Here is a 24,106-nt window from a genome sequence, read left to right as displayed (position 1 = left end):
ACGGTTGGTGCCCATAGGGGTGCCAAGTGTGGTGGTGCTTTCTGTGTTGTGAACATCTCTCCACGGGGAAATGGACTGAGGCCTTCAACTCGTTTAACCTAGGTCACTAAGCAAGCCTGAGGCAGTAACAAATTTCTATCAATAGCCTCCTGGGCTGCATTTGAACCAGCAACCAGAAGTGAAAGCCATAGCTTTACCTTTCCCCTGAGCCAACCTCTCCCATTTCACCAGGTTTCTCCACATTTTCTACATGGAAACGACATCTAGCACTTGTTCTACGACAATGCCGAGTGCCACTCAGGGAGAGATGGACGAGTTCCACATTGGAATTTAGCTTATCCACGGGTGCTAACTCAGGAAGGAGTATAAAACCCTTCAGTCCACTCCAGAACATCGCACAAATCCTGTGGTGTTCCAACAAACAGGCAGAACGCTCGAGTGTGTGCATATTAAGCAGCTTAATGTAGCTGGGTGAACGAGAAATATCACATATTTTGGATCCCTGTGGCACAGGCTGTGGGAATAGAAATGAATTTTTCCTCTTCTCTTGTCTACTTAATGGGCCAAATCGTGCTCATCCTCTCATGAAAGCAGGCCCATAAGGAGTATGAGTAAGGCAAGCAGGGTTTGGTCCAATAAGTAAACCACTTGTAGTCTAAGGAGCTTATGCCCCCAAACTCCCCTCTGCTTCTGACAGGGGACGTGAGCTTGCACTTCCTGATCCCAGGTTGAGGGTGTGTGGAAATGGGAAGTGCCACTTCCACGGTATGCTCCTCCCTCCCCCTCACCCAGTGGAAGCCCCTCTGTATGGGTTCTCTGTTGGGGTTCCAGCTCCATTTGTGGGAAGAGAGAGTGAGCCTGTAGGTCTCCACCAGATTCTCCACCGGCCTCCCCAGCCCCCATGACAAAGGAGTGTAACCTGCAGTGCTTTCCCAACAGTGCTGTGGAATTCTCTCCTCCCCAACCAAGGATCGTTCCAGGGGCAGCTTAGTTCCTCCAGGAGCCCCCAGGGAGCTAGAAGGTCCAAGGGACTGTGCAGAGACAGAGGGCTTCTGCGAAGATGGATTTTGTCTCCGGGTGGATCCTCCAAATGTGTATGAATCACAGAGGATTTGGAGGTGGCATGGGGCTTGGGGAAAAAAATTTCCCTTTCACCAAATCAGTGGAAGGACATTAGTCCTGTCTACCTCCCCAACCCCCGGGGAACTGTGGTCGGGATCTGGGGTTGGGAGTGGGGTTACGGTCGGGGCCAGGTCCAGGGCTGCGGTTGGGGCTGTGTCTGGAGCTGCGGTTGGGCCAGGAGCCAGAGGCCAGCCTGTGAGCCCAGAACCGAGGCCACAGCTGGGGGTGAGGCTGGAGCAGAGCTGGGGACAGAGCGAGTCCTGCCGTGCCCCACTCCCAAACAAGGGGGCATGCTCCACAGTTTGGGGGCCACTAGATTAAAGCATGTCATTCAGCATACCCCAAATTTAACACAGCCAGTACATAGCAGGTTATTGCACTAGGATCTTTCTCCTAGGATCTTCAGCATCCCAGCAGAGTGGATACTATCTTGTTTTTTTTTTTTAATTCCATGGCACTTTTAATGAGATAAGAGGTTTGCCCACGTGATCTTGGCCAAAAAAGTTTTCCCCTCAAGGCTATTGGCTACCATCTTCCACCCTAGAGCTGGCTGCATCTATAGTATGTGAAGTGCTTTGTGATGCCCTGGATGCCAGGTGCCATGACATGGAAGTTAGTGGTCAGTGATAGCAATGTACCTTAGCTTTGAATTGCTTACTAGATTGGTCTAATGCCTTACATTTCCTACGGGGCTTGAGATCTCGATTCACTGGAGGTGGTTCCAGGTCTGTGGGAAGTTCCGGCAGCGGGCTGGAGAGTTTGTCATTGGTGACTACAGGAAAGGTAAAGGTCGCTGAGCTTGGGCTCATGGGAGTGTAGCCATCGGGTGAGCAATCTGGTCCTGGGATGGGTGGAGAGGTGCTGGGGTGCATGGGTACATAGCTGTCCTCTGTATTGTCCGATGCTGAAGAGTAGAGCGGGGTGAATCGACACGGCTTCCGAAAGGAGAAGGAAAACAAAGAGCATTCCAGTCAGCTGAACAACTCTAATACTCAAGCAAGGCTAATTCAGACATTGCTACAAATTAGCCTGAACTAAACCCCATGCTTGAACACCTCCATCTGAACTTTTGGGGTGGCCTATCTCTGGAATGGCAGGAGCCAAAACTACCAAGACAGACATCCATGCCAACTTTGGAAAAGTTCAGATCTGAACTTGGCAGCTGAGGCCCATGATTGCTGGAAACGTGGGCATAAATGAACTGTTGGCATAAGCCGGTTCAAATCTACTGACTTCCAAGGAAGAGCACTTGCCTACACCAGCAGCAAATCTGAGCCACAGAATGAAAGGAGGCTTATAATGTAATGAGCACTTTCACATGTCAATCATCTGGTGAGTTATTCCTTTGCAAAGGTGAGAGCTCTGAGTGCAGAGACACATGCACAGGGATTGCCTTGGATAGCTGAGGATTAATCCTGGAGATTCATGTCACACAAGTTAATGCTGGTTGTGTATCAAGAGACACTGACTACAGATCGGGTAAGATCAATTTCAAATGTGAGAAAAACATGGCGTCCATCAAAGACAACAGAGCCTGCATCTGGCCTAGCAGCCTAGAGGCAGCATAGGGCCTTCCCATTTGGGAGAATCCAGTTCTGGCTCTCAGGCTCTCTGGACTGGTGAGGCAGAGGCAGCATGATCAGCTCTAGGGGGAGGGAACACCTGGTGGGAACGTCACTGCCTAATGTGTTTTCACATCAACACTGACCAGCGTCCGCTAATTCTCTGTAGTCAAAAACTGGGTCACCACATTATAGGGGATTTTGAGGGTTGGGACAGTTAACGGGTCCCCAAAAGGAGGTAACCCGCATGACTCCAAAGTGATACAGAAACTTGCAACACATGGACTCCATTCTCGGTTGTGACCTATCCCCTTAACATGGAAATGGACCCCAGGAAACACCCCTTAGTGCAAGGGCCCCTGTGAAGAGCTGACCTACATGTTCAGCTCTGTCTCCAGGCCTGCAGCGTAGGGGGTGTCTGATGGGAGAGAAGCGGTGTTCTAGGAGTGTCAGGAGGGGGCCTGCCCAACATGTTAAGAGGGATCCCGTAAGGGGCTATGAAAAACCCTAGTACCCTAGTGTGAGGCTTCTCTAACTTACAGCGGGGCTGGGAAAGCCGCCACACGCTCCAGAATATAGGAGGTGCAACTGTGATATAGTCACCTGTGCCCTCCTCTTCCATTCCTGTGCTGAGCACAGGAGAGGAGTAACAGAGCATCAGGTCACAAGACAATTAACTTTAGTGCTTTAGTCTGTTTTGTGCCAGTGTTTAAATATATGCAAATAGAGTACGTACCAAATTCAAACTAAGCCTCTTATCTCGACTTCTGAGAGAGCTTCCTTCCATGCCGGCTGAAAAAAAATACCCACAATGATTAACAATGTAATAAGCAAAAGGGGAATGGAAGCTGAAGGATATAATTCTGGAGCAAGGCATATGGCATTAAAATAATTATGACTTTCTAAAGCTCATGAAATATCTTGTTAGTCTTCCTGAATTGGGAAAACCTGATGAAATACGAGATCAAAAATAACTCTCTATAATTCTATGAGTGGGCTACTTATAATGCTATATTAGTTTTAAGCACATTGAAAACAAGAAACAGTCAGCACACACCTATAAACCTATTCTGAGTTTTCTCTAATCACATCTAGATAAAGTGTAAGATTCTTGTCTATGGGAAAAGAAGTCAGGAGATAGGAGATTTAATTCCTGTTCGGTCAGCAACTTGTTGTATAACCTTTGGACTTTCCTATATCTTAACTTCCCCATCTGTAAAATGGGGACAATTATACCACAAAGGGGCGCTGGGAAGCTTCATTCATTATTGCTTGTAAAGTGCTCTGACATCCTCAGATCTAAGGCACTAGGGAAGTGCAAATTATTTATAGATGGAATACATGCTAGTATGCACTATGAGAGGAGAAGTATGTGTATGTGTTAATGATGAACAATCATAACACACCAGTGGTTTAGAATAAATCCACCTCCCCAACAAGTGAAAAGGTCTCTGTCACAATGCCTGCTAGGGCAAATTTGGCTTATGATACTTATAGTGTTTTCTTTTTGGTTCTTAATAGGTTTTCTTTTCAAAACAGAGGCAAAAGAGGTTGTAAAATGTATTCAGTGTTGATCAGCTGCTGGACAGAACTCGTGTGATTGTTTCCATTGCATGGTGGACAGAGGTAGTGTATCTGTGGAGCAGTAGTGGGACTGGGTAGCAGATTCTGTTAGCTGGGTCAGATTTAGCTCTAAAGCTATGGCTGTATATTGCCATTTGCTTTTGGGGAGTTTGTTTACAGAAGAAAAAAAGTAACTCAGAGAGTGGGAGGGCAAATGGCTGCCTCTTTCCACTCAAACCCTTATTTTTCTCCCTATGCTTAAACTGTCCATCCTTTTCCCTTTGTAGAAAACATCTATAAATGGAGAAATGGGCCATTTCCCTACTGAGATCCTGTAGAGCTTTTCTCTGGAATACCATAAAAAAATTCCATGAGGGTAAATAGTATATAATGGCGTATGATACAATCGGCCTGATGTAGAGTTCTATCTCGTAGTGGGGTATTTTTTTTTGTAGTGATAACAGTGTAATGGACAATATAAAGATGACAAGATTGAATGAAACTGTATCATTGGTACCCAAAATAAACAGCTTTCTAGACAGCTGTTATTAGCTACCTGTACTTTCTCAGTTACACGCAGATTTTGTACTTGTATGACTGTGTTGATTAGGGGAGCTATTTTTTACCAAAATAGTTATACTGATACAAGCTCTAGTGTGCATACCATTTTACCACTATAAAAGGGCCTTAGACCAGCATAGATTAGTCCCCTTCCCATACGGGAATAAACTACACTGGCATAAAGCATCTTTATACTGTACAACTGAGTTCACACGAGGGGGTTGTACTGCTTTATCTATACTGGGATATTTAAAGGAGTACAACTTGTACGTGTAGATAAAGCCTACGAACAGACAACTCACCAGGGGTGTGCTCACCTCGCCTTCTCAACCGGCGAGAAGCAGCTGGACCATTTGTATGTCTTTTGCATGTCTCAATTTTGATTCACACTTGTATTTAAAAGTCAGAAATAGTATTTTTATACTTTATTTTTATACCCCAAAAGTTGGGGTATAAAAATAAGAAGCAACGCTTATTAATTCATTGCTGCCTCCTGTCAGGCTGAGATAACCTTGCAGCACATCCACAGAATATGACATTTGGGCACTTAATCCTCTGAAATGCACTTCAGTGTAAATTAGAACGGAGATATAGTAACTGTCTCCAGCCAGATTGTGTATGTGTGTGAGACACACACACACACACACACACCCAGAACATTTCACAGGCAGCTTTCAATCATAGCTGATTATTAAGAATACTATTTCCAGCTATGGGTGTTCCTTCTAAAAGCTTCCAGGAATTGCTTGAACACTGATAAACGGGGCTGGGCAAAACTCTCCATGCTTTGGGTTTAATAAGAAGAGCTAAACACCTTGGCTCTGCACAATGCACGAGTGACCGTTTAAACTGCAGAATAAAGGAAGCCAATCAATAATGCTGAATACAAATACCTGTTGTTGCCTCCACTTAGAAAGTTATGGCTCCTGTACAATACATTTGATAGTTTCCAACTAGACATTTTATCTGCCCATTCTGTTCTAAGACTCTGCAGAATACAACTGTATTTGGGTCACACTGTACCATGGCTCACACTTCCTTTCTTGTTTTCTTTTTAAACAATGTCTCAAGAATGGGTGAAATTATCCCGCTCAGCTCCAGGGCAGCACAGCATCCCGCTTTATTCCCAGTTTTCCAGCTAGGTCTTACTGAGATGCAGGGACATCAGCTGATTCGCTTAATATCACACTGGGCGCCACTGGTTCTTCTGGGATTATGTCCCATCGCCAGCTTCTTCCTGTCTTCCAGTCCCTTGCTCTCTACATGCTAAAAAACATCCTCCTTCCATGGAGTGTACTACCTGCAGCAGCAGAGATGTTGCACTTAAAGGATCCCTGCATCCGACGAAGTGGGTATTCACCCACGAAAGCTCATGCTCCAATCCGTCTGTTAGTCTATAAGGTGCCACAGGACTCTTTGCCGCACTTAAAGGGGCACTTAACTCGAGTAAGCCTGAATTTTGACTCATCTAAGGATGAAAAAAATTCCAAGAGCCATGTAAGTGGAAGTTTGAGCTTGGAATTGATTGACATGTAGGGTGTGTGTGTGTGTGTGTGTGTGTGTGTGTGTGTGTGTACACATACATACGTGTGTGTGTGTGTGTGTGTGTGTGTGTGTGTGTGTGTAATTAACAAACCAAACTCACAACAGCTGTCTGCTGACTGGTACTTACACTGTTAATTCCACATACAGGAGCAGGTGCTTTATGTAGCTGAGGGATACCACTTCCGCCTCGATCAATGTTACAATGATACTTGGCCTTTATAAACCACCTGTCAGTGATTGACTGAGCTGCACGGTGGTCCTAGAAGCTGGGGATACTAAGGCACAGAAGGGCCTGAGTTTGAAAAGTTCTTAGCTCCTATTTAGGCACCTGAATGCTGTGGCAAGATTTTCGAAAGTTCTTAGCACCCAGGTCTCAAGAGGAGCCGAAATCCTGGCCACTTCATTCAGGGCTCACCCAGGGTGACTCAGGAGGTCACAGAACCAGGAGGAAAACACATAAGTCTTGTCTCCCACTCTCAGTGGGCAGCACAACCTCTAACCACTGCCACTTGGACCCCACTTCATGCAGAGCAGGAGCCTGTGCACACTCACAAAGGCGTTCGCTTGGCTTTAGACACAAGAACCTCTCTAGATGTGATCACACTGTCACGGCTCAACAGCTCAGGAGGGGAAGGGAAGAGTTACCTTTCCAGTGCCGCATATTATCCAAACTGGACAAGGAGATTCTTCTCGGCACCAAGGCAATCTGAGCCCCACAGATCCCACCGTGTCCATTCTGAAGAGCCCCTTTGGATAGCTCCTCCCCGCTCCGGTCTGAGAAATGGGTTGGTTTGGGTGGCCGGGGTGGTGGTGTGTTAGACAAAATATCCAGTTCGGTTACACCATAGGGCAGCGCAGTCTGGCTTTTGTCAGTCTGAAAGGTTGGTGTTAAAGGAGGCCCTAAGAGTGGAGAGGAGGAGAGGACATCATTGAACGGCCCGCTAACGTCTATGCTTCTGGGTATAATCCCATGATTCGCTGGCTGGCCCCCATCCTGGTGCACAATGCCGTTGCTGGATGACAGTACGTGAAGGGAGGGTTGAGACTGCAAGGCATCCACGAAAACATCATCTGATGAGGTCTGCTCCAGGGATCTGTCAGAATTCGACCAGCTGTCACATCTGGATGGAAGACAAAGACCAAATTTTGTATCTTCATTCTACCACTGTTGCAAGTGAGCTAGTATGTACTCCAATGAGTTCACACAGTACGAGAGGTACACATACATGCCCATTGTTCCACAATAACACAGCCAACCCAAGGCTTCAACTGCTTCATACAATTTTCTTTTCTGGGTTTCTAAATTCAAAATCCAGTCTCATCAGATTTAAGTCAGTTCTTGAGTCCAGCCTCACACTTGGGCTTTTCTATCCCACTTTTGAAACTGCGCATTGATCATTTAATTTCATTCACCCATTGTAAGCACCCACCCTGGGAGTGCTGTGTGTGTTTGTCTTTACTCATATTGCAGGAGCCATTTTCCACAAAGGGTCCAATCCATGGAGTGGCAGATTCAGCCCCTTTGTCTCTTTACAAAGCATGTGGTGCAGTGCAGCTGTGCAGCGAGGGGGCACTGGTCATAAGGGGGCCGTGCAGCGGGCTCACACGCTGTGTGGGGTAGAAACCTGCTCTGACTGAACTCAGTGTGGGGCAGCATGTTGGGAAACCAGGGTGGAACCAGAACATCCACTGCTGTGAGGAACCTCCCTTCCACTTTTATCAGGATGGGGGGGATTGCATGAGGCACTTTGTATAGTCTCCTCCAGACATCTTCTTGGCCCTTGGGCTGGGGTCCTGGGCTTTGGATGTATGCCTGAAGTCTTAAGTGATGTTACGTACATGCTCATCCACAGGACAATGTGCACTTTGGGGATACAGCTCAGAGTAACCCATGTCATTCACTTTTACTTCCTGTTTACTAAATCCTTGTTCACCAGCCAGTTAACAGTCTATAGTAGCAGCCAGGATTCCAACTAGGGTCTGATCCTATTCCCACTGAAGCCAATGGGAGTTTTGACCTTTCTGTCAAAGTGACTGGTAGTATATATGAACAAGGAAGACAATTCTTGGGTCACGTTGCTACTGGAGTTTCAACCTCAACATCGTAGCCAAAGAGGATCTACTCACCCAGACTATAGATAAGTGGCCTCCACAACATTACTTCAATAACGCATGCAGCTCTTCTCGTTGCTCCAACCCAAACCATGGGGGGCTTTCGGGACAGCCAGGGAAGGACTGAGACTATGGTCCTTGGCTAAGGCCTGTGTCACTTTTCATTGCGTAGTGAATGCTGATGGAAGAATGATGCTACCTGCCCAAAAGCGTACTATGGGCTATACCCTGCCCTCTCCTCCATGGGTACGGAGCCCCCCCACCCCCAGAGAACAGAGGAGGTTCCACTTGGAAGATATAGGGGGCAGGATTAGGGGACTCAGCACAGTGCTAGTTCTGCAGGGGCTCCTTGCACCCCAGCACATGGAGAGGTTTGGGAGCAGGCTATGGGCAGCCGATGGATCCCCAGATACAGGAGTCCACCAGGCTTTCAGCATGTGAAAGGGTAACATGCCAGATACCACCACTACTGCGGCCACTCAGAGGCCTGGGGTAGGAGGCTTTCTCCTCCACGGCCCCCAAGGAGCAGCACAGCCGTTAGTGCTTCCCGCAGGACAGGCGATTGTGTATCTATATTTGACAGACCTATACATAGGAATGATGTCACCCACCACTGAAGAACCACCACTTCCAGGGAGACATGCAGCTACTGTTTAACACCACATAGCAACAGTCCTAACTGCTGGGTACTGTATCAACCACAGAGTCAAGTTGGGGGAAGGAATGTTCTTACCCCACCTACAGTGTGTCCTGGAGACTGAGGTTAACAGCCTAACTCAGGAAAAGTGCCTGGGCCCTTTAAAAGCTACTGACGGTCAGAACCCCAGTTTTACATCCTGTCTGAGAGATGGCACCTCTAGGAGCACCTGGCCCTCTAGCTGCACCCCCCGGGCCTTACTTCAGTACTGGCTCCCGGGAGGACAGCAAACCCTCAGTACCATTTCCTGAAGCCCAGCGCTCCCTAATGCCATGCTGGGGTATTGGAACCAGAAGGGGCAGAATGAGCTGAGCTTTTCTTGGTTCTTTAAGATTTCATTCAACCATTTAGAGGAGGGGGACAAAGGGACTCAGGACGAGTGGAGCGGAATACAAACCCTGGAGCATATTTCTAGAAGTGCAGCAGCCCCTGCATGCTGCTCTGGGGATGTAAAAGGGCTGTAACCAGCCCCCAGGGAATTTCCTTGGTGCAAGAGGGTATCCGGGGGCGGGGGAGGTGCAGAACCAGGCCAAAGCCCTACTCCTCACCCTCTTGCAGCTCACAAAGGGGACGTTGGGAGGAAAGGGTCATGGCTGGAATATGCTGCACTCCAGCTAGTCTCACCAGCAGAAAGGCCCCTATAGAGCTGTTGTAGCCCAGTGTAAGTTAAATCAGCCTCAGGGCTGCTCTGACCTATGCTTGGGGCTGCAGCACACCATGGCAACATGAATACGGAAGGCACACAAGTAGAATGAAGCCCCTTTGCCCCCGACTCTGCTTCCTGTGTCCAGCGCAGGAATGGTGGATGTGGCTCATTGGCAGAGAGACATATCAACTGTAACATGGCTTTAGAGCACGACCTGCAGTTTACCTGATATGATTGAACTTGCCCGTCTCGCAGTTTGATAGGAAGAGGTAATCGGGGAGGAAGACTGACTCCGACTCACTCCTGGTCTCTTCGGAAGTAGAGGCGTCTGTGGTGGCACTGCCTACAGAGGAGGAGGGGTCTGTGATCCTTGAGGTATGGGTGGAGACAGCTGGCGAGGGCTGGAGGGACGAGGTGGTGTGAGACAGGCTCTCCACAGAATCTGCAATGGAACAGGATTGCACCTTGTGATGGATTTGCACAGCCTTCCTCCCCCGAGAACGCTGCACACCCACCCATTCCTTAAGAGCACTGAGCAGTCACAGATCACACCAGGTGTTGATACTGACTGGGAACGCTGCCTCCCTACCCCATAAACAGTGTCTGGGGAAGGAGGCCAAGACATTAACTCATGTAATGTTCTAAGAAGTGCAGTATTTACTCAGTAAGAGACATTAGAGTCCAAAAATCACGCTTCCCACAACCACTCTGCATGGACATTCACTAGAAAGAGCGAACAGGACTAGGGAGCAGGGGATTCCAGGCCAGGACCCAGACCCCAACATCTGCGCTGAAAGGCAGCCCTAAAACACAAGCAAGTTCGTGTCCGTAACAAACTGAATTCAGCAAGTGCCGGTGGCATTTGGAAATCCCCAAGGAAAATGCCGTGCCTCTGCCTCTTGGCAGCCTCCCTGTCATTACCACAGTGGTTCCTGAGGTTGGACCCGGTGCTCCCTGCGCACACAGTATAGAGAAGGAGAGCGCTCAAGTTTTAACTGTACCGTGCATTACACGTAAGTCATCCCACCCTAACAGCCATTTCACAGCATCCATGTGAATGCAGATCCTTCCTAGGCCAGCCCTGACAGCCCCTGAAGATCCTTTTTGTTCCGGGGAAGCATCATCTTAAACTAGAGATTAGCCTAAAACAAAACCTCAGATCTAAAATACCCCTGAAACCCTGGGGAGATTTGGATCCAGACTTTCTGGCTGCCCTTCACTCTGAATGGCCTGAACCAGAACCCTAGATCAAAACTTTGCTGAAATACAGAACACTGGGGATCCATCCAAATCTTGTGGCTTGGAGCCATCTCTCCTTGAAAGCCTTGAAAACTCCCTTTCTAACCGACTCGGTTGCTGCACTCCTCTCTCAGGTCGGGAAGAAAACAAATCACTTCCTCTGAGGAAAGCACCTAGCTGGAGCAGTCAGTTTTATCAAGTACAGTTTTAGACTTCTCTAGCACAAATAAAGAACCATGAGACACACTTGAAATTAATGGAGACTAGAGAGGGTTTTCTTCCCACTCTCCAAACCTCTGAGGATGAAATTGATCTTTACTTTCTGCTTGCAGAATATCCAGATTTGTTGCACTGCAGAATTTGTTTGCGGTCTTCTTGTCTCTCTTAATGTTGGACAAAGCCTACCTGAGCCAGGGATGTGTTGCAATATGATCCACACAGTTAGGGGCTCAGCAACTTAGTCTACTTACACAGCAGACACACGCTCCTTTTTCCATGAGCCGCAAGGTATTTGGGAAGTGGGGATTACCAGCACAAAACCCGATGCTTGCACGTGGCAGTCAGCTGCATGTACAATGTGCCCAATACTCTTTAAAATTTTGTATGGAAAAAATCCTAGGCTCCAAAGGGTTAAAGCCAAGTCTAAATCACTCAGAAATGATGGCTAGAGGTAAATAAAAAAGTCATCCTCCACTTTATGAGGACCTACAATTCCCCCCAGGGGCGGTATTTGCAGTGCAGCACCTATAGGAAAATGAAAATGTGGCACCACCAGTATAATGATGACTTCTCTTTTGATTGGGTGCTGTGACTTTTTCAGTCTGCCCATGTGATGTGCTTGTGGGTTCCCTGACTGCTCCTCTTATAGAGCCCGATCCTGCACCTATTAAAGCCAATGACAAAGCGTGCGTTGGGCTCAATTCTCCCTGTGCCTGAGCTCTACTTGGGGCACAGGCAGGGACATCAGGGAGACAGTTAGGGCCCCCTTATTGGGTGCCATCTGGCCCCAGCATTAGTTAGGGACTCCTGAGAGACTGGGTGCCACAGGCTGACAGACGCCACATCCCCAATGGCAGGGCTGGTGCAGGAGCAGCTTCCACAAACTTGATACCAGCACTGGGTTTCCACCCACCAGGTCTCCAGAGCAGCACCAAACAGCCAGAGCAGAAAGTGTGTCCCTTTGATTTCAAAGGGGCAGGATCAGGGCTAGAGTCTCTCCTTCACACACAGTGTCCTTCGTGTTTTAACCCCTTGGGTACGTTTGAACATGGAAGTAAATAGCTTAGTGATCAAAGAACGGAGAACAACCTAAAGCCGGGTCTGAACCATAACCTAGATACAGTCCCCATCCTCCCCAAACTTTGGGGGAGTTTCGTTCTGAATCTGACTCCTCCCAATTTGCAGTTTGGGCCCATTTGTAGCTGAGCAGCTTTGGGACAGCGAGTTCCCCGTGGAATTTGTACACAATTCCCTGGAGGTTCTGGCATAATTCCTCCTCCCCCCGCTCCCAACAGGCTGTGCTAAAAGATCAGATACATGGGAACTCCTGAAAGTATCTGAGAAAAAGTCTGAGAGAAGCTACAAAAGCCATCCAAGAAAGAATTATCCTCTTTCCCTATCGGGTTTTGAATGTAATCCAGCAATAAGATTTCATCGGAGTAACTGGTGAGCAATGGAATCCAAAATAATTCCTAAGATACTGCACTACTCCATTACGGCCGCCAGATGGTGTGCATCTTGTTCCACGACCAATTGTTTCCCTATTGTTAGTGTTACTCTGACGTGATCAGCAGGTATTTACCATCCAGGGCAAACCACATGTCTCAAAACACCTACACATTTCATAAATCAAAGCAGCTGTATTCCACCAAAAAACAGCAACTGATCAATACAGAACTCCACAAGTACTGTATGCTTTCGAGGTCCTAAGTATTGTTGCATCAAGATTCAGTAGTAGCAAGCTTGTCAGTTTCTCCAAAGTCCCAATTTCAGGGGCTGCCTGTTAGAAATCCTGAAGACATCTCCTGGTCAACCAGCATTAAAAGGTGGGCCAGATCTTACTTTGTGGGCTAGATCCTGAGGCCCTTACTCAGATTTTACTCAGTCCTTCGCTGGACACAATTCCAACTGACATCAATGTTCTTGTGACGTATTTGATGAATGTGTATAGCTTCCATTTTTGTACACCCCTGGAAAGTTGTTGATAGATGCAATGTATAAGTGTAAACACATCAATAAGGACAGAGCAAGGATTTGGCCCTGTATACTTTGATGTTCGATAACCCCCACTTTCCACCTCAACCCCCAAACAAATGACCCCCCTGCCATATAATGAGCACAGAAGTACACTTCACCCATGGCAGACTCTAAACCAGCTCCTCAACTGGCATAAATGCAGCGTAGCTCCATTGACTATCTAGTCTAAGAGTATAAAAACCCATTCAGAGCCACAATTTGCCAGCCTAATGCTGAGTAGTAACATATTCTGCTGACTTCAGTGAGACTAAGGGAGCAAGATAATACTCATACGCAGTATAAGTAATGCCAGCAAAATCTGGCCCAGAGCAATCAAACCGCTACTTATCAAAGGCCCCAGTCCTGGTACCTTTATCAATGGTTCTCAAACTTTTTTACTGGTGACCCCTTTCACACAGCAAGACTTTGAGTGCAACCCCACCCCCTTATAAATTAAAAACACTTTTTAATATATTTAACACCATTATAAATGCTGAAGGCAGAACAGGGTTTGGGGTGGAGGTTGACAGCTCGCAACCCCCCTATAACAACCTTGTGACCCCCTGAGGGGTCCACACCCCAAGTCTGAGAACCCCTGCTTTATATAAAGTTTAGCAATGGAGTTACTGGGGATTTGTTTTTTTCTTTTCAATATTGTGTCTGACAACTATTTCTTCTTGCTGGATTAGGACCCAATCCTACACACAGTTAGGCCCCGATTCAGCAAAGCATTTAAGCATGTGCTTAAATCTATGCCTTTTACATTTACTTGAACTTTAGGCACATGCTTAAGTGCTTTCCTGAATTTTGCATCGAATGGTTTCAATAGCACTGTTCACAGCATGAAGCATTACATCCGAAAGTAAGTGTTTCCAGGATCAGGCTCTTAAAGTGTATTACATCTGCTGGGTAGCGTTGATGGCTCAAAGCATTACACACAAGCTAAAGAACTTTTCCTGAAGTTTTACCACCAAGACTCTCTTTACAGGCTCAAATGGTGAACTGAGCTATTCAGACTTTGAATTCTTAGAGCTATATCCTAAGCTGTGGCAACCCAAATATACACTGAGCTAATTCTGTGGGAATCTCAGTGTCACCATCTGACTGCACCGAAAAAAACTCACAACAAGGAGAAATCAGTGGCTCTCTGGATTATTAATACAAACACAGAATTGACAGGCACTAATTCCATCTGCTATTCACTACCTTTAGCATCAGAGTTGTCCCACTGGTAAAGACTCTTGGGTCTGGAATACATTGTAGTCACAGTCAACTGCACTGATGAGGGGGAAGGTGGCTGTGCCCTTTTGTAACCTTTGGGCTGTCCTGACATCTGTAGTCAGCTCCCAAGAGCCGAGGTCAGCTTTGCGGGCTTTGCTGGTAATAGAATCGGTGTGCATTAAAGTTATCCTGCAGCAGCCGGGGAGAATAAATTATGCATGGCCATTTTCTACAGAGAGAATGCAGAGAATAGGCTTTATGCTGCTTTGCCTCCTCCCACCCCACCCCAACAAGAAAGCGAGCTGACCAAAGTAACTGCTTCATTTAGTGCGAATTGCCACAAGGGAGAGCTGGGGAGTGGGGGGCAGATTGGTTGCATGTTTTGAATGTAGCCCCATCCTGTATGGATTTGGGCTCTGTATTTTACAAAGCGGTAACAAAGCGGCACCGTTTTGTAGAGGAGTTCATTTGCAAGTTAAGCGACGGCAATGAGTAAAAACCCAACCTCTGTAGTGCAGTAGATTCTGGAGGACTGATCTCCCCGTTGCACCCTTAGTTGGGTGATCTCCCTTCAATGTATGTGCATAACTCCCCTCAATGGAGGTTCTTTGCCCCTCATTTGCTGGTACAAATCCTGTTTGGGGAGGTAGGTGAAATGACTTCCCCATCACAGCACACACCTAGCCAGGTTCCATGTTGGCCGTATCAGCAGAAAAGTCAAGGAGATGAAAGTACCCTCCCACATCTTGTGGCAATGGACCACACCATGGCATTAAAGAGGCCCTGGATCACGCTGCCCCTGGGTGAGCTCAGGGAGGTATTAGTCCCTTGCAGAGGGATTAGTCACTGAGTTCTCCAGTAAGCACTGGGAGGTGCCTTGACACTTCCCCTCATGCTCACACAAGGACCAGAGCCATCTAGCCCGATGAGGATAAGCTGGTTGTGCTGCTGCCTACACCATCCCATGCTGCTTGGCGGGAGGAGAGGGGAGGGCTGTTCTGTGGGGCATCCATCTTGCATGAGCACTAAATTCAGACAGAGGGAAAGAAAAAGAAAAAAAAGGAAAATAAGAACCCCTCCCCTGGAGATGAAACCTACCCCTGCCCCAACACACACACACAGAGAAGTGAACAGCCCCTTTGGAGAGGTGTCTTCAACAGCAAGGTGTTAGGCTGGAGCCTGAGAGGTGCTGTGTAACCCACTCTTCTCTGTCAATGGAGGTTGAAGGTTCACAGCCCCCCTCAGGAACTGCCCCTGCCTGACTATCCTATGTTTTAACCAGAGAGAAGCGACTGCTACCGCAACAGCTGCATTGCCAAGGCCCCTGTCGGAGTTACAAGAACAAACCACACCAGATCCAGCGGGGAGCTGAACACCAGACAGGTTTATATTTTTCAAGAAAAGGGTGGAGGTTCCCAGGCTGAGTCTGCAGTCAAAGCAAGACCTGGTGGGCCCAGAGGACAGAAGAATCCCATTAGAAATCCACTCATTAACTGTGCACGTTCCCAGCATAGATCCCACACTGAGGAGCCTCCTGGCTTGCACCACTCTCACCGACATCTGCTCAGTGCTTTGCACCTGATGAACTTTGCTTTCCCTCTTGTGCGCTGCTCGTGTCCATTAAGATGCCAGCGCTCACCTTTCTTTGCCTTCCATTTGCCACTGATTCCAAAGCATGGGCTAGGGGTGTGTTTATTTGTCACCCGTGCTCCTTCCTACTTCCCTGAAACAAAAGGGGAATCAAAGAGCAATCATGACAGTACTGACCTTCAGAGACACTAATTAGCCAGTCCTCATCACACCCTAATAAGTATAATTTCCATTGCACAGAGAGGAGCCTGAGGCAGAGAGGTTACTTACCCCAGCATTCAGAGACTCGCAGTCAGAGTTCCTGGCTCCCAGCCCTCTGCTCTCAATACTCACTTCTCAAGTCGGACTCATTCATTTCACATTTTTTTAGTTACCCGCCACAAACATCATGTCTCAGCAGCACCCAGAATGGAAATGTAGCATATGCTTTATGAGCTGGAATAAAATAATTCCTCCAAATATCCTGATGATCAATAGCTATCTAAAGGGAGCTGAAGACAAATATAGTTATTCGTTAGAAGTCAATTTTTCTGCTTGGCTGGTGTGATTTCAGAACATCAAAATGTGGCACGAGGGAGCCTCAGGGGTTGCTCTCTTATGGAAGCCAGGGGCTTCTCCCTGGATGGCCCATATGGAGGACCGGAGTATCAGCCCTTCGCCTCCGGAAAGGACAGTGTTAATCCAGCAGCTAGTGCTGACTGTGATGGTGCATTTGTTCTGGCTGGCTTGCCACTAGCATTAAGCCGTCTCGTTCAAGCGTGTTCCATTGCACTTCCATTTCCAGATTGACTCTCTTCCGTATACTTGGGTTACCCCACTTTCCCCTATTTTCAGATAATTTATTGTACAATTTCCCCACTAGACTCCAAGCATGACCTCAAAAAGACAGAAAGACTGTATCCCCAGGCACTCTCTAATGGCCCCTTGAGCCATTATTAATTGGCTGTTTTTTATAGGAATTGTGGCAGGTCTGACAGAGGGGTGCATAGCACCTTATGGATCACTTCAGAGAGGGTGTTCCATGCATGGGGGGGAGGGGGTGGTCTGGAAGAAGGCACAGAAATGTGTTTGTGAGGAGCTAAGAAGGGGGCTGATGAGGCTGGCATTACCCGCAGACCAGAGGAGGTGGGGGCAGGACAATAAGACACAGGAGCACACAAATAGGGAGGTAAATGTTATGAAGGATAAAATTACACACAAAAAATTCAAAATTTCTTTTTCAAGAGGTTATGGTGGCTAGTCAGTTGAACATGAGCTCCCATAAGCTAATGCAATCCTTGGATGTATAACGGGGAACGTAGACTAGAAGTAGAGAGGATATTTTACCTCTGTATTTGGCACTGGTGCGACCACAGCTGGAATACCATGTCCAGTTCTGGTGCCCACAATTCAAGAAGGATGTTGATAAAGTGGAGAAGATTCAGAGAGACAAGTCCCGAGAATGGTCAAAGGATTAGAAAACATGCCTTACAGTGATAGACTCAAAGAGCTCAGTCTATTTAGCTTAATGAAGAGAAGGTTATGGGGTGACTTGATTACAGTCTGTAAGAACCTGCATGGAGAAATATTTTGAAATATTTTGAGCTCACCTGTGCAAGGCATCAAGCCCAGGGATTTCACTCTAGACTCTGTGGTACCTGGAGCAGCTTATGGGGCGGGGAGTAACACAGCGATTTTTTGGTGAGCGGAGACCAGTGAGTTTCAAGGATGTTTATGACTGTATCTATTGGATTTCTGGGAACTGGGCGAGCGGAAGCCCGCCCAATGTTAAAGGATCCCCCCCCAGCCTAAAGGGAGGATCTACAGGACCTCAGAAACCCACTAATTTCGGGGGACAACTAATAAAAGAACAGGGACAGGAGTGCGGTCAAAGGGTCATAAGAAGGGAGCCTGACGGGGACACCGAGCAAAGAACACCAGACAGCGCCCACTGCTCCTCGAAGGCGTCAAGGGAGCCAGTGGATGCCGCCCAGAGGAACTCCGCCTGGATACGTGAACGGACTAAGGACCGGAAACAAGCCCCACAGTCGCAGGAGTCTCCATTGGCCAACCGCCTCTCCCTGGTCACGTAGATGGCCAGGTGATTGCCTTTGTAAGCAAGGAGCAGAACAGTCACACTCAATGTGAAATGTTACCGGGGGCACATGGAGGAATTTGAAGAGAGAATTCAAGATGAAAGGTCCCTCCTGGGCTGAGGAGCTCCTGGAGGAGTTTTTAATGCAGAGTTATAATCTTTGAAAGTAGGGCTTGGTAATGAAAAAGCCTAAACAATCTTAACAGGTTCTCCAATGAAATCCTGTTAGATTATATTGCTCCTGTTAACCATCCTTTCAGCCTGCATGTAGTATGGGGCGTGTTGCGCTTCTCTGCTGCCTGGTCCCCTCTTCCTCCTCTCCTCTTGCATGGGCGTCTCTGCTCCTTGGTTCCCTTCTTCCTTCGACATGTTGCCCAGCCACTTGGTCCTTTACTCCTCTCGTTTCCCTGGGTGCCTGCCTTGTGTAAGCAGCAAGGCTGGCTCCTGCTTGTTCTCATCTGATTTTGTGCTTCTTCTTTGCCTGGCAGCCTGTAAAAGCTGCTGGGAACAAAGATGAGAGCCAGCACCACATGGCCAATCAGCAGTGAATCTGTAGATCACCAGCATGTGCTCTGTGGACCACAGTTTGAGAACACCTGGTGTACAGCAAAAGGGTGGCTCAGCAGCAAGTGGGGTTAGAGTCCTCTCTCTGGGAATGGATCCTGCCCTTCCTGGTGATGGGACTTGATGATCTGATAGGTTTTTCTATGTTCCTGTACACTGGTACCGGCGTGCCCTATTCATGCTGTACCTGCACAGGCATCTGTGGCCTGTGATAGGGAAACAAGGCTTGTATAATCTGTCAGTTTAGGTTTTTATATCACTTTGGTAATGTCTTAATTATTTCTCCCTGGCCCATTTGAGGCAGTATAGGCAGAAGTGCTTCCAAGGGAGTTCTGTCCTGTGCTTCTCAGCTATGCCAGGAGTGGGAGCAGGCTGTTAAAGAGAGGGAGTAGGGAAATACTGGTGTGGAGTTTCACAACTCCAGCTGGACTCCACTACAGCAGAAAAGGGTGCAAAGCAGAAACACGATGGAGGATTGCACAGTTCCTTCTCTAGCTGCCATTTCCTAGTGTTACCAGTAAGTGGCATGGTTTCTTGGGTTACTCAAATGTTGCAGCCTGAACACCCTGGCCTGGTAAACCCTTCCCGACAGCTATGCACACAGGTGCTTCCTGACATCTGTTTGGAACTTGCATTTCTCTTCACTTACTCTTTGCTGTCCCTCTCTGTGTTGACTCAAAACAGCTACTTGCGGTGGGCAGTATGGACCCTGTGTAGGACTCACAAATCGCAATTCGTGTCTGGCCCGTCTTGGCTGTAGAAATGCCAAATTAGTAGCTCTTTGATCGTATGAGCCTGGCCTATTAATCCCGATTCTTCTCCATTTGAAGGGGCTAATTCGAAGCACAGGAGCGCTGGGCATATGGCTAAGTCACTGAGTAAACCTGCCACTGCCCTTTTGCACCCATCATGCACAAAGAATCTGAAATTAGATTCTGGCCCGACAGTCACAAACAAATGAAAAAGGCACATGGAATAAGAATGATCGGGTTAGCTACATAATATTGGTTTGGAGATTAATTTTTAATGCACTGAAAAGCTTATTAAAATTTCCGGCAATTGACATAGCTTTGATATGATGATTCACTCCAGGGAATATTTTTACATACAAGACTTCAAGTCAAAAAAGCACATGGCATTTTACAGCTCTGTTCTCTTCTTATATTCATGTTTAATGGTAATTTGTTGAAACTTACAGACACTTTGGGGATTGAGGTGCTTCTAGTAAGCATGAGTAATCAGCAGCAGTTTAAATGTTGATGTACAACCTATGCAACTTTATAGGCGTGGTGGTAAACTGGCCCAGAATATGGTCCTGAATCCACCCCTTCCCAATCTTCACCAGATCACCAGGCATTTCAGGATAAACCAGGTATGGTCCTAATGACTCTGGAGATAATGACTGCTCTTTAAAAGTCTGAATAAGGGGGAAGACTCCTATAGTGTGGCAGCAAGACTCAGGGCTTGTCTATATTAGGGAAATGTGCACAGGCATAACTACAGATTCAGTAACTGAATTAAACAACATGGATGTAAGGCTTTTAAAAACCAATTTAAGAGTGCCCACACAAAGAGGCTGAACCTAATTAATCAGTTTCTAAAGCAGAGGTCGGCAACCTTTCAGAAATGGTGTGCCAAATCTTCATTTATTCACTCTAATTTAAGGTTTTGCGTGTCAGTAATACATTTTAATGTTTTTAGAAGGTCTCTTTCTATAAGTCTATAATATATAACTAAACTATTGTTGTATGTAAAGTAAATAAGGTTTTTTAAAAAGTTTAAGGAGCTTCATTTAAAATTAAATTAAAATGCAGGGCCCCCTGGACTGGTAGCCAGGACCTAGGCAGTGTGAGTGCCACTGAAAATCAGCTCACGTGCCGCCTTCGGCACCCGTGCCATAGGTTGCCTACCCCTGTTCTAAAGCAATTTAGGCCTGGTCTACACTACGCGTTTAAACCGAATTTAGCAGCATTAAACCGATTTAACCCTGCACCTGTCCACACGATGAGGCCCTTTATATCGATATAAAGGGCTCTTTAAACCGATTTCTGTTTAAATCTCCCCCAATTGACATAGCTTTGATATGATGATTCACTCCAGGGAATATTTTTACATACAAGACTCTCAAGTCCGATGAGAGGAGTAGCGCTGAAATCGGTATTGCCATGTCGGATTAGGGTTAGTGTGGCCGCAAATCGACGGTATTGGCCTCCGGGCGGTATCCCACAGTGCACCATTGTGACCGCTCTGGAAAGTGATCTGAACTCGGATGCACTGGCCAGGTAGACAGGAAAAGCCCCGCGAACATTTGAATTTCATTTCCTGTTTGCCCAGCGTGGAGCTCTGATCAGCACGGGTGGCGATGCAGTCCCAAATCCAAAAAGAGCTCCAGCATGGACCGTACAGGAGATACTGGATCTGATCGCTGTATGGGGAGACAAATCTGTTCCATCAGAGCTCTGTTACAGAAGACGAAATGACAAAGCATTTGAAAAAATCTCCAGGCTATGATAGACAGAGGCCACAGCAGGGACTCAGCACAGTGCTGCGTGAGAAGCGTAACGGAAAGCCAAAGAATCAAATGGACGCTCATGCAGGGAGGGAGGGGGTACTGAGGACTCCAGCTATCCCACAGTCCCCGCAGTCTCCGAAAAGCATTTGCATTCTTGGCTGAGCTCCAAATGCCTAAAGGGTCAAAAACATTTTCCCGGGTGTTTCAGGGTATATGTCGTCAATTTACACCCTTCCCCCCGCCCCGAAAGAAAAGGGAAAAAAATCATTTCTTGCCTTTTTTCAATGTCACCCTATGTCTACTGTATGCTGCTGGTAGACGGGGTGCTGCAGCGCTGAACACCAGCATCCCCTTCCCGGTGGCAGACGGTACAATATGACTGCTATCCATTGCCATCATCAGCCCGTGAGTGCTCCTGGCTGGCCTTGGTGAGGTCGGCCGGGGGCGCCTGGGTAAAAATAGGAATGACTCCCGGTCATTCCCGGCAGATGATACAAAAGGATTGGTAACCGTCCTCATCATAGCAACTGGGGGCTGAGCTTCATCAGCCCCCGCCCCCCTTTCATGTCTAAAGAAAAGATTCTGTACTGCCTGGACTATCATAGCAGTGGGAGGCTGCACTCCTCTCCCCACCCCACCCTTTAATGTCCTGCCTGGACTATCGTAGCAGCTGAAGGCTGCCTCCCCCTGATTTTATCTCACTAAAAGTCAGTGTTTCTTATTCCTGCATTCTTTATTACTTCATCACACAAATGGGGGGACACTGCCACGGTAGCCCAGGAGGGTTGGGGGAGGAGGGAAGCAACGGGTGGGATTGTTGCAGGGGCACCCCCTAGAATGGCATGCAGCTCATCATTTCTGCGGGATCTCTGGGGCTCTGACCCAGAGCAGCTGTGCTCTCTGGTTCTCTAGTACACTTGTCCCATATTCTAGGGAGGACTGACTCTATTTTTAGACAAAACAGAAAGAAGGGAATGACCCAGGGAGTCATTCCCATTTTTGTCCATGCGCCCCCGGCCGACCTCAGCGAGGCCAGCCAGGAGCACCCATGACAGCAGCAGACAGTACAAAAGGATTGATAACCGTCATCGCCAATTTCCAAATGCAAATGGTGCAAAATGACTGATAACCATCATCTCATCGCCAATTTACAATGGCAGATGGTGCAATAGGGATGGTAATCGTCTCTGCTACCTTGCAAAGGCAAATGAATGCTGCTGTGTAGCACTGCAGTACCGCCTCTGTTAGCAGCATCCAGTACACATACGGTGACAGTGACAAAAGGCAAAACAGGCTCCATGGTTGCCATGCTATGGCGTCTGCCAGGGCAATCCAGGTGAAAAAGGGCGCGAAATGATTGTCTGCCGTTGCTTTCACGGAGGAAGGATTGAGTGACGACATTTACCCAGAATCACCCGCGACACTGTTTTTGTCCCATCATGCATTGGGATCTCAACCCAGAATTCCAATGGGCGGGGGAGACTGCGGGAACTATGGGATAACTACGGGATAGCTACCCACAGTGCAACGCTCTGGAAATCGACGCTAGCCTCGGTACATGGACGCACACCGCCGAATTAATGTGCTTAGTGTGGCTGCGTGCACTCGACTTTATACAATCTGTTTTAAAAAACTGGTTTCTGTAAAATCGGAATAATCCCGTACTGTAGACATACCCTTAGACCTTGCATACAGCTATATCGGCATAGTTAAACCAACAACATGATCTAGTGAGGACACAGTATTATTAGTATCAATGTGCTTATACTGGTGCCCTTGCCATAAATTATATCAGCATATCAGCGCCAAAGGCTAGGTCTACACTACACTTCTGCTGCCATAGCTGTGTCACTCAGGGTTGTGAAGAGACGTTATCCCTGATCAATACAGTTGCACTGGCAGAAGTGCCTAATGCAGGCGCTCTTTATGCCAATAAAACTTCCAAGGATACACAAAGCCTTAGACTGGAGCACAAACTGTGAGAAGATAAGGCCTGAACGTTGCTTGAGCACTAGCTGATGTAAGCAGAGTCAGGATGAGCCCCACCCTGACATCTGGTGGTAAATTATGGGGAGTGCGGAAAGTGTTGCATTGGTATTTCGGTTATTTGCATGGGCACTTCCACCCCACTTAGCATTCCGCAAAGCAGCATGGGATGGTTATTTTCGCAGCTGTGGGAGCCCCAATTTCGTTGTTATTGGGGCAGGAGGAATGAAATGTTGTCACCCTGATTGGGTAAATGGGGAACTACAAAATTGTCTTGTGATGGGGGGTTTCATTGTCAGCTGGATAGCGCTTGCTAGATGGGGCACATGGGTTCCAAAACCCATTGAAAAGAGAGGGGCTGGGGACAGAGCTCTGTACTTGGTGGTGTAGGCTCTTTGTGTGAGCCAGAAGCACCAGTTTCACCTGTGCCTCTCTCCACTGTGGAATGTCAGAGTTAATTTTTGATTCCCTTAAGAATCTAAATGCAGGTTACTGAGCTGAATTCACTGGTACTGGGGCTCCCCTACTAAGAGCTGGAATCACTAAGAGCTGAAATCACTGAAGAGCTGGACTTGCTGAGCTGAGAGCACTAAGTACTGTGCTTATGAGTGGGGGAGCCTGAAGCCATACTGTGGAGCAGAGCAGCTGGCAGAGCAGAGTGGAGCAGTTTGTGCAGCCACTGAGTGAGTGGAGCCAAGCAGCTCGTGAGGATGGCTGGAGTGGCTCACAGGACAGCTGGTGGACCAGAGCAGCTGGCAGAGCGGAGCAGCCCACAGAGCAAGCGGAGCTGAGCTGTTTGCGGAGATGACTAGTGGAAGCAGAACCCCATGAAGAGGCAGGGCAGTTGGCCCCGAAACCACGTAAGGTGCCCCTTTTC

At 47.6% G+C, this 24,106-nt stretch overlaps 1 protein-coding gene across 3 annotated transcripts in view; it reads right to left on the bottom strand.

Moving 5' to 3' along the window:
- The window catches only part of GAB3 (GRB2 associated binding protein 3), a 111,751-nt gene that overhangs the window by 11,193 nt on the left and 76,452 nt on the right, over window positions 1-24,106 (bottom strand). For all 3 annotated transcript variants that reach the window (XM_045031548.1, XM_045031547.1, XM_045031549.1), the window contains 4 exons: window positions 10,034-10,250; window positions 6,999-7,474; window positions 3,421-3,476; window positions 1,802-2,057 (listed from right to left, as the gene is read on the bottom strand). In XM_045031548.1, the coding sequence (XP_044887483.1) occupies window positions 1,802-2,057; window positions 3,421-3,476; window positions 6,999-7,474; window positions 10,034-10,250 (1,005 nt within the window). The remainder of the gene's footprint in view (window positions 1-1,801; window positions 2,058-3,420; window positions 3,477-6,998; window positions 7,475-10,033; window positions 10,251-24,106) is intronic.

This window comes from Mauremys mutica, chromosome 9, assembly GCF_020497125.1.
Source record: "Mauremys mutica isolate MM-2020 ecotype Southern chromosome 9, ASM2049712v1, whole genome shotgun sequence".
In the NCBI taxonomy this organism is placed as follows: Eukaryota; Metazoa; Chordata; order Testudines; family Geoemydidae; genus Mauremys; species Mauremys mutica.
The sequence above is the reverse complement of the archived record's forward strand: the minus strand, read 5'-3'. Positions and strand labels throughout refer to the sequence as shown.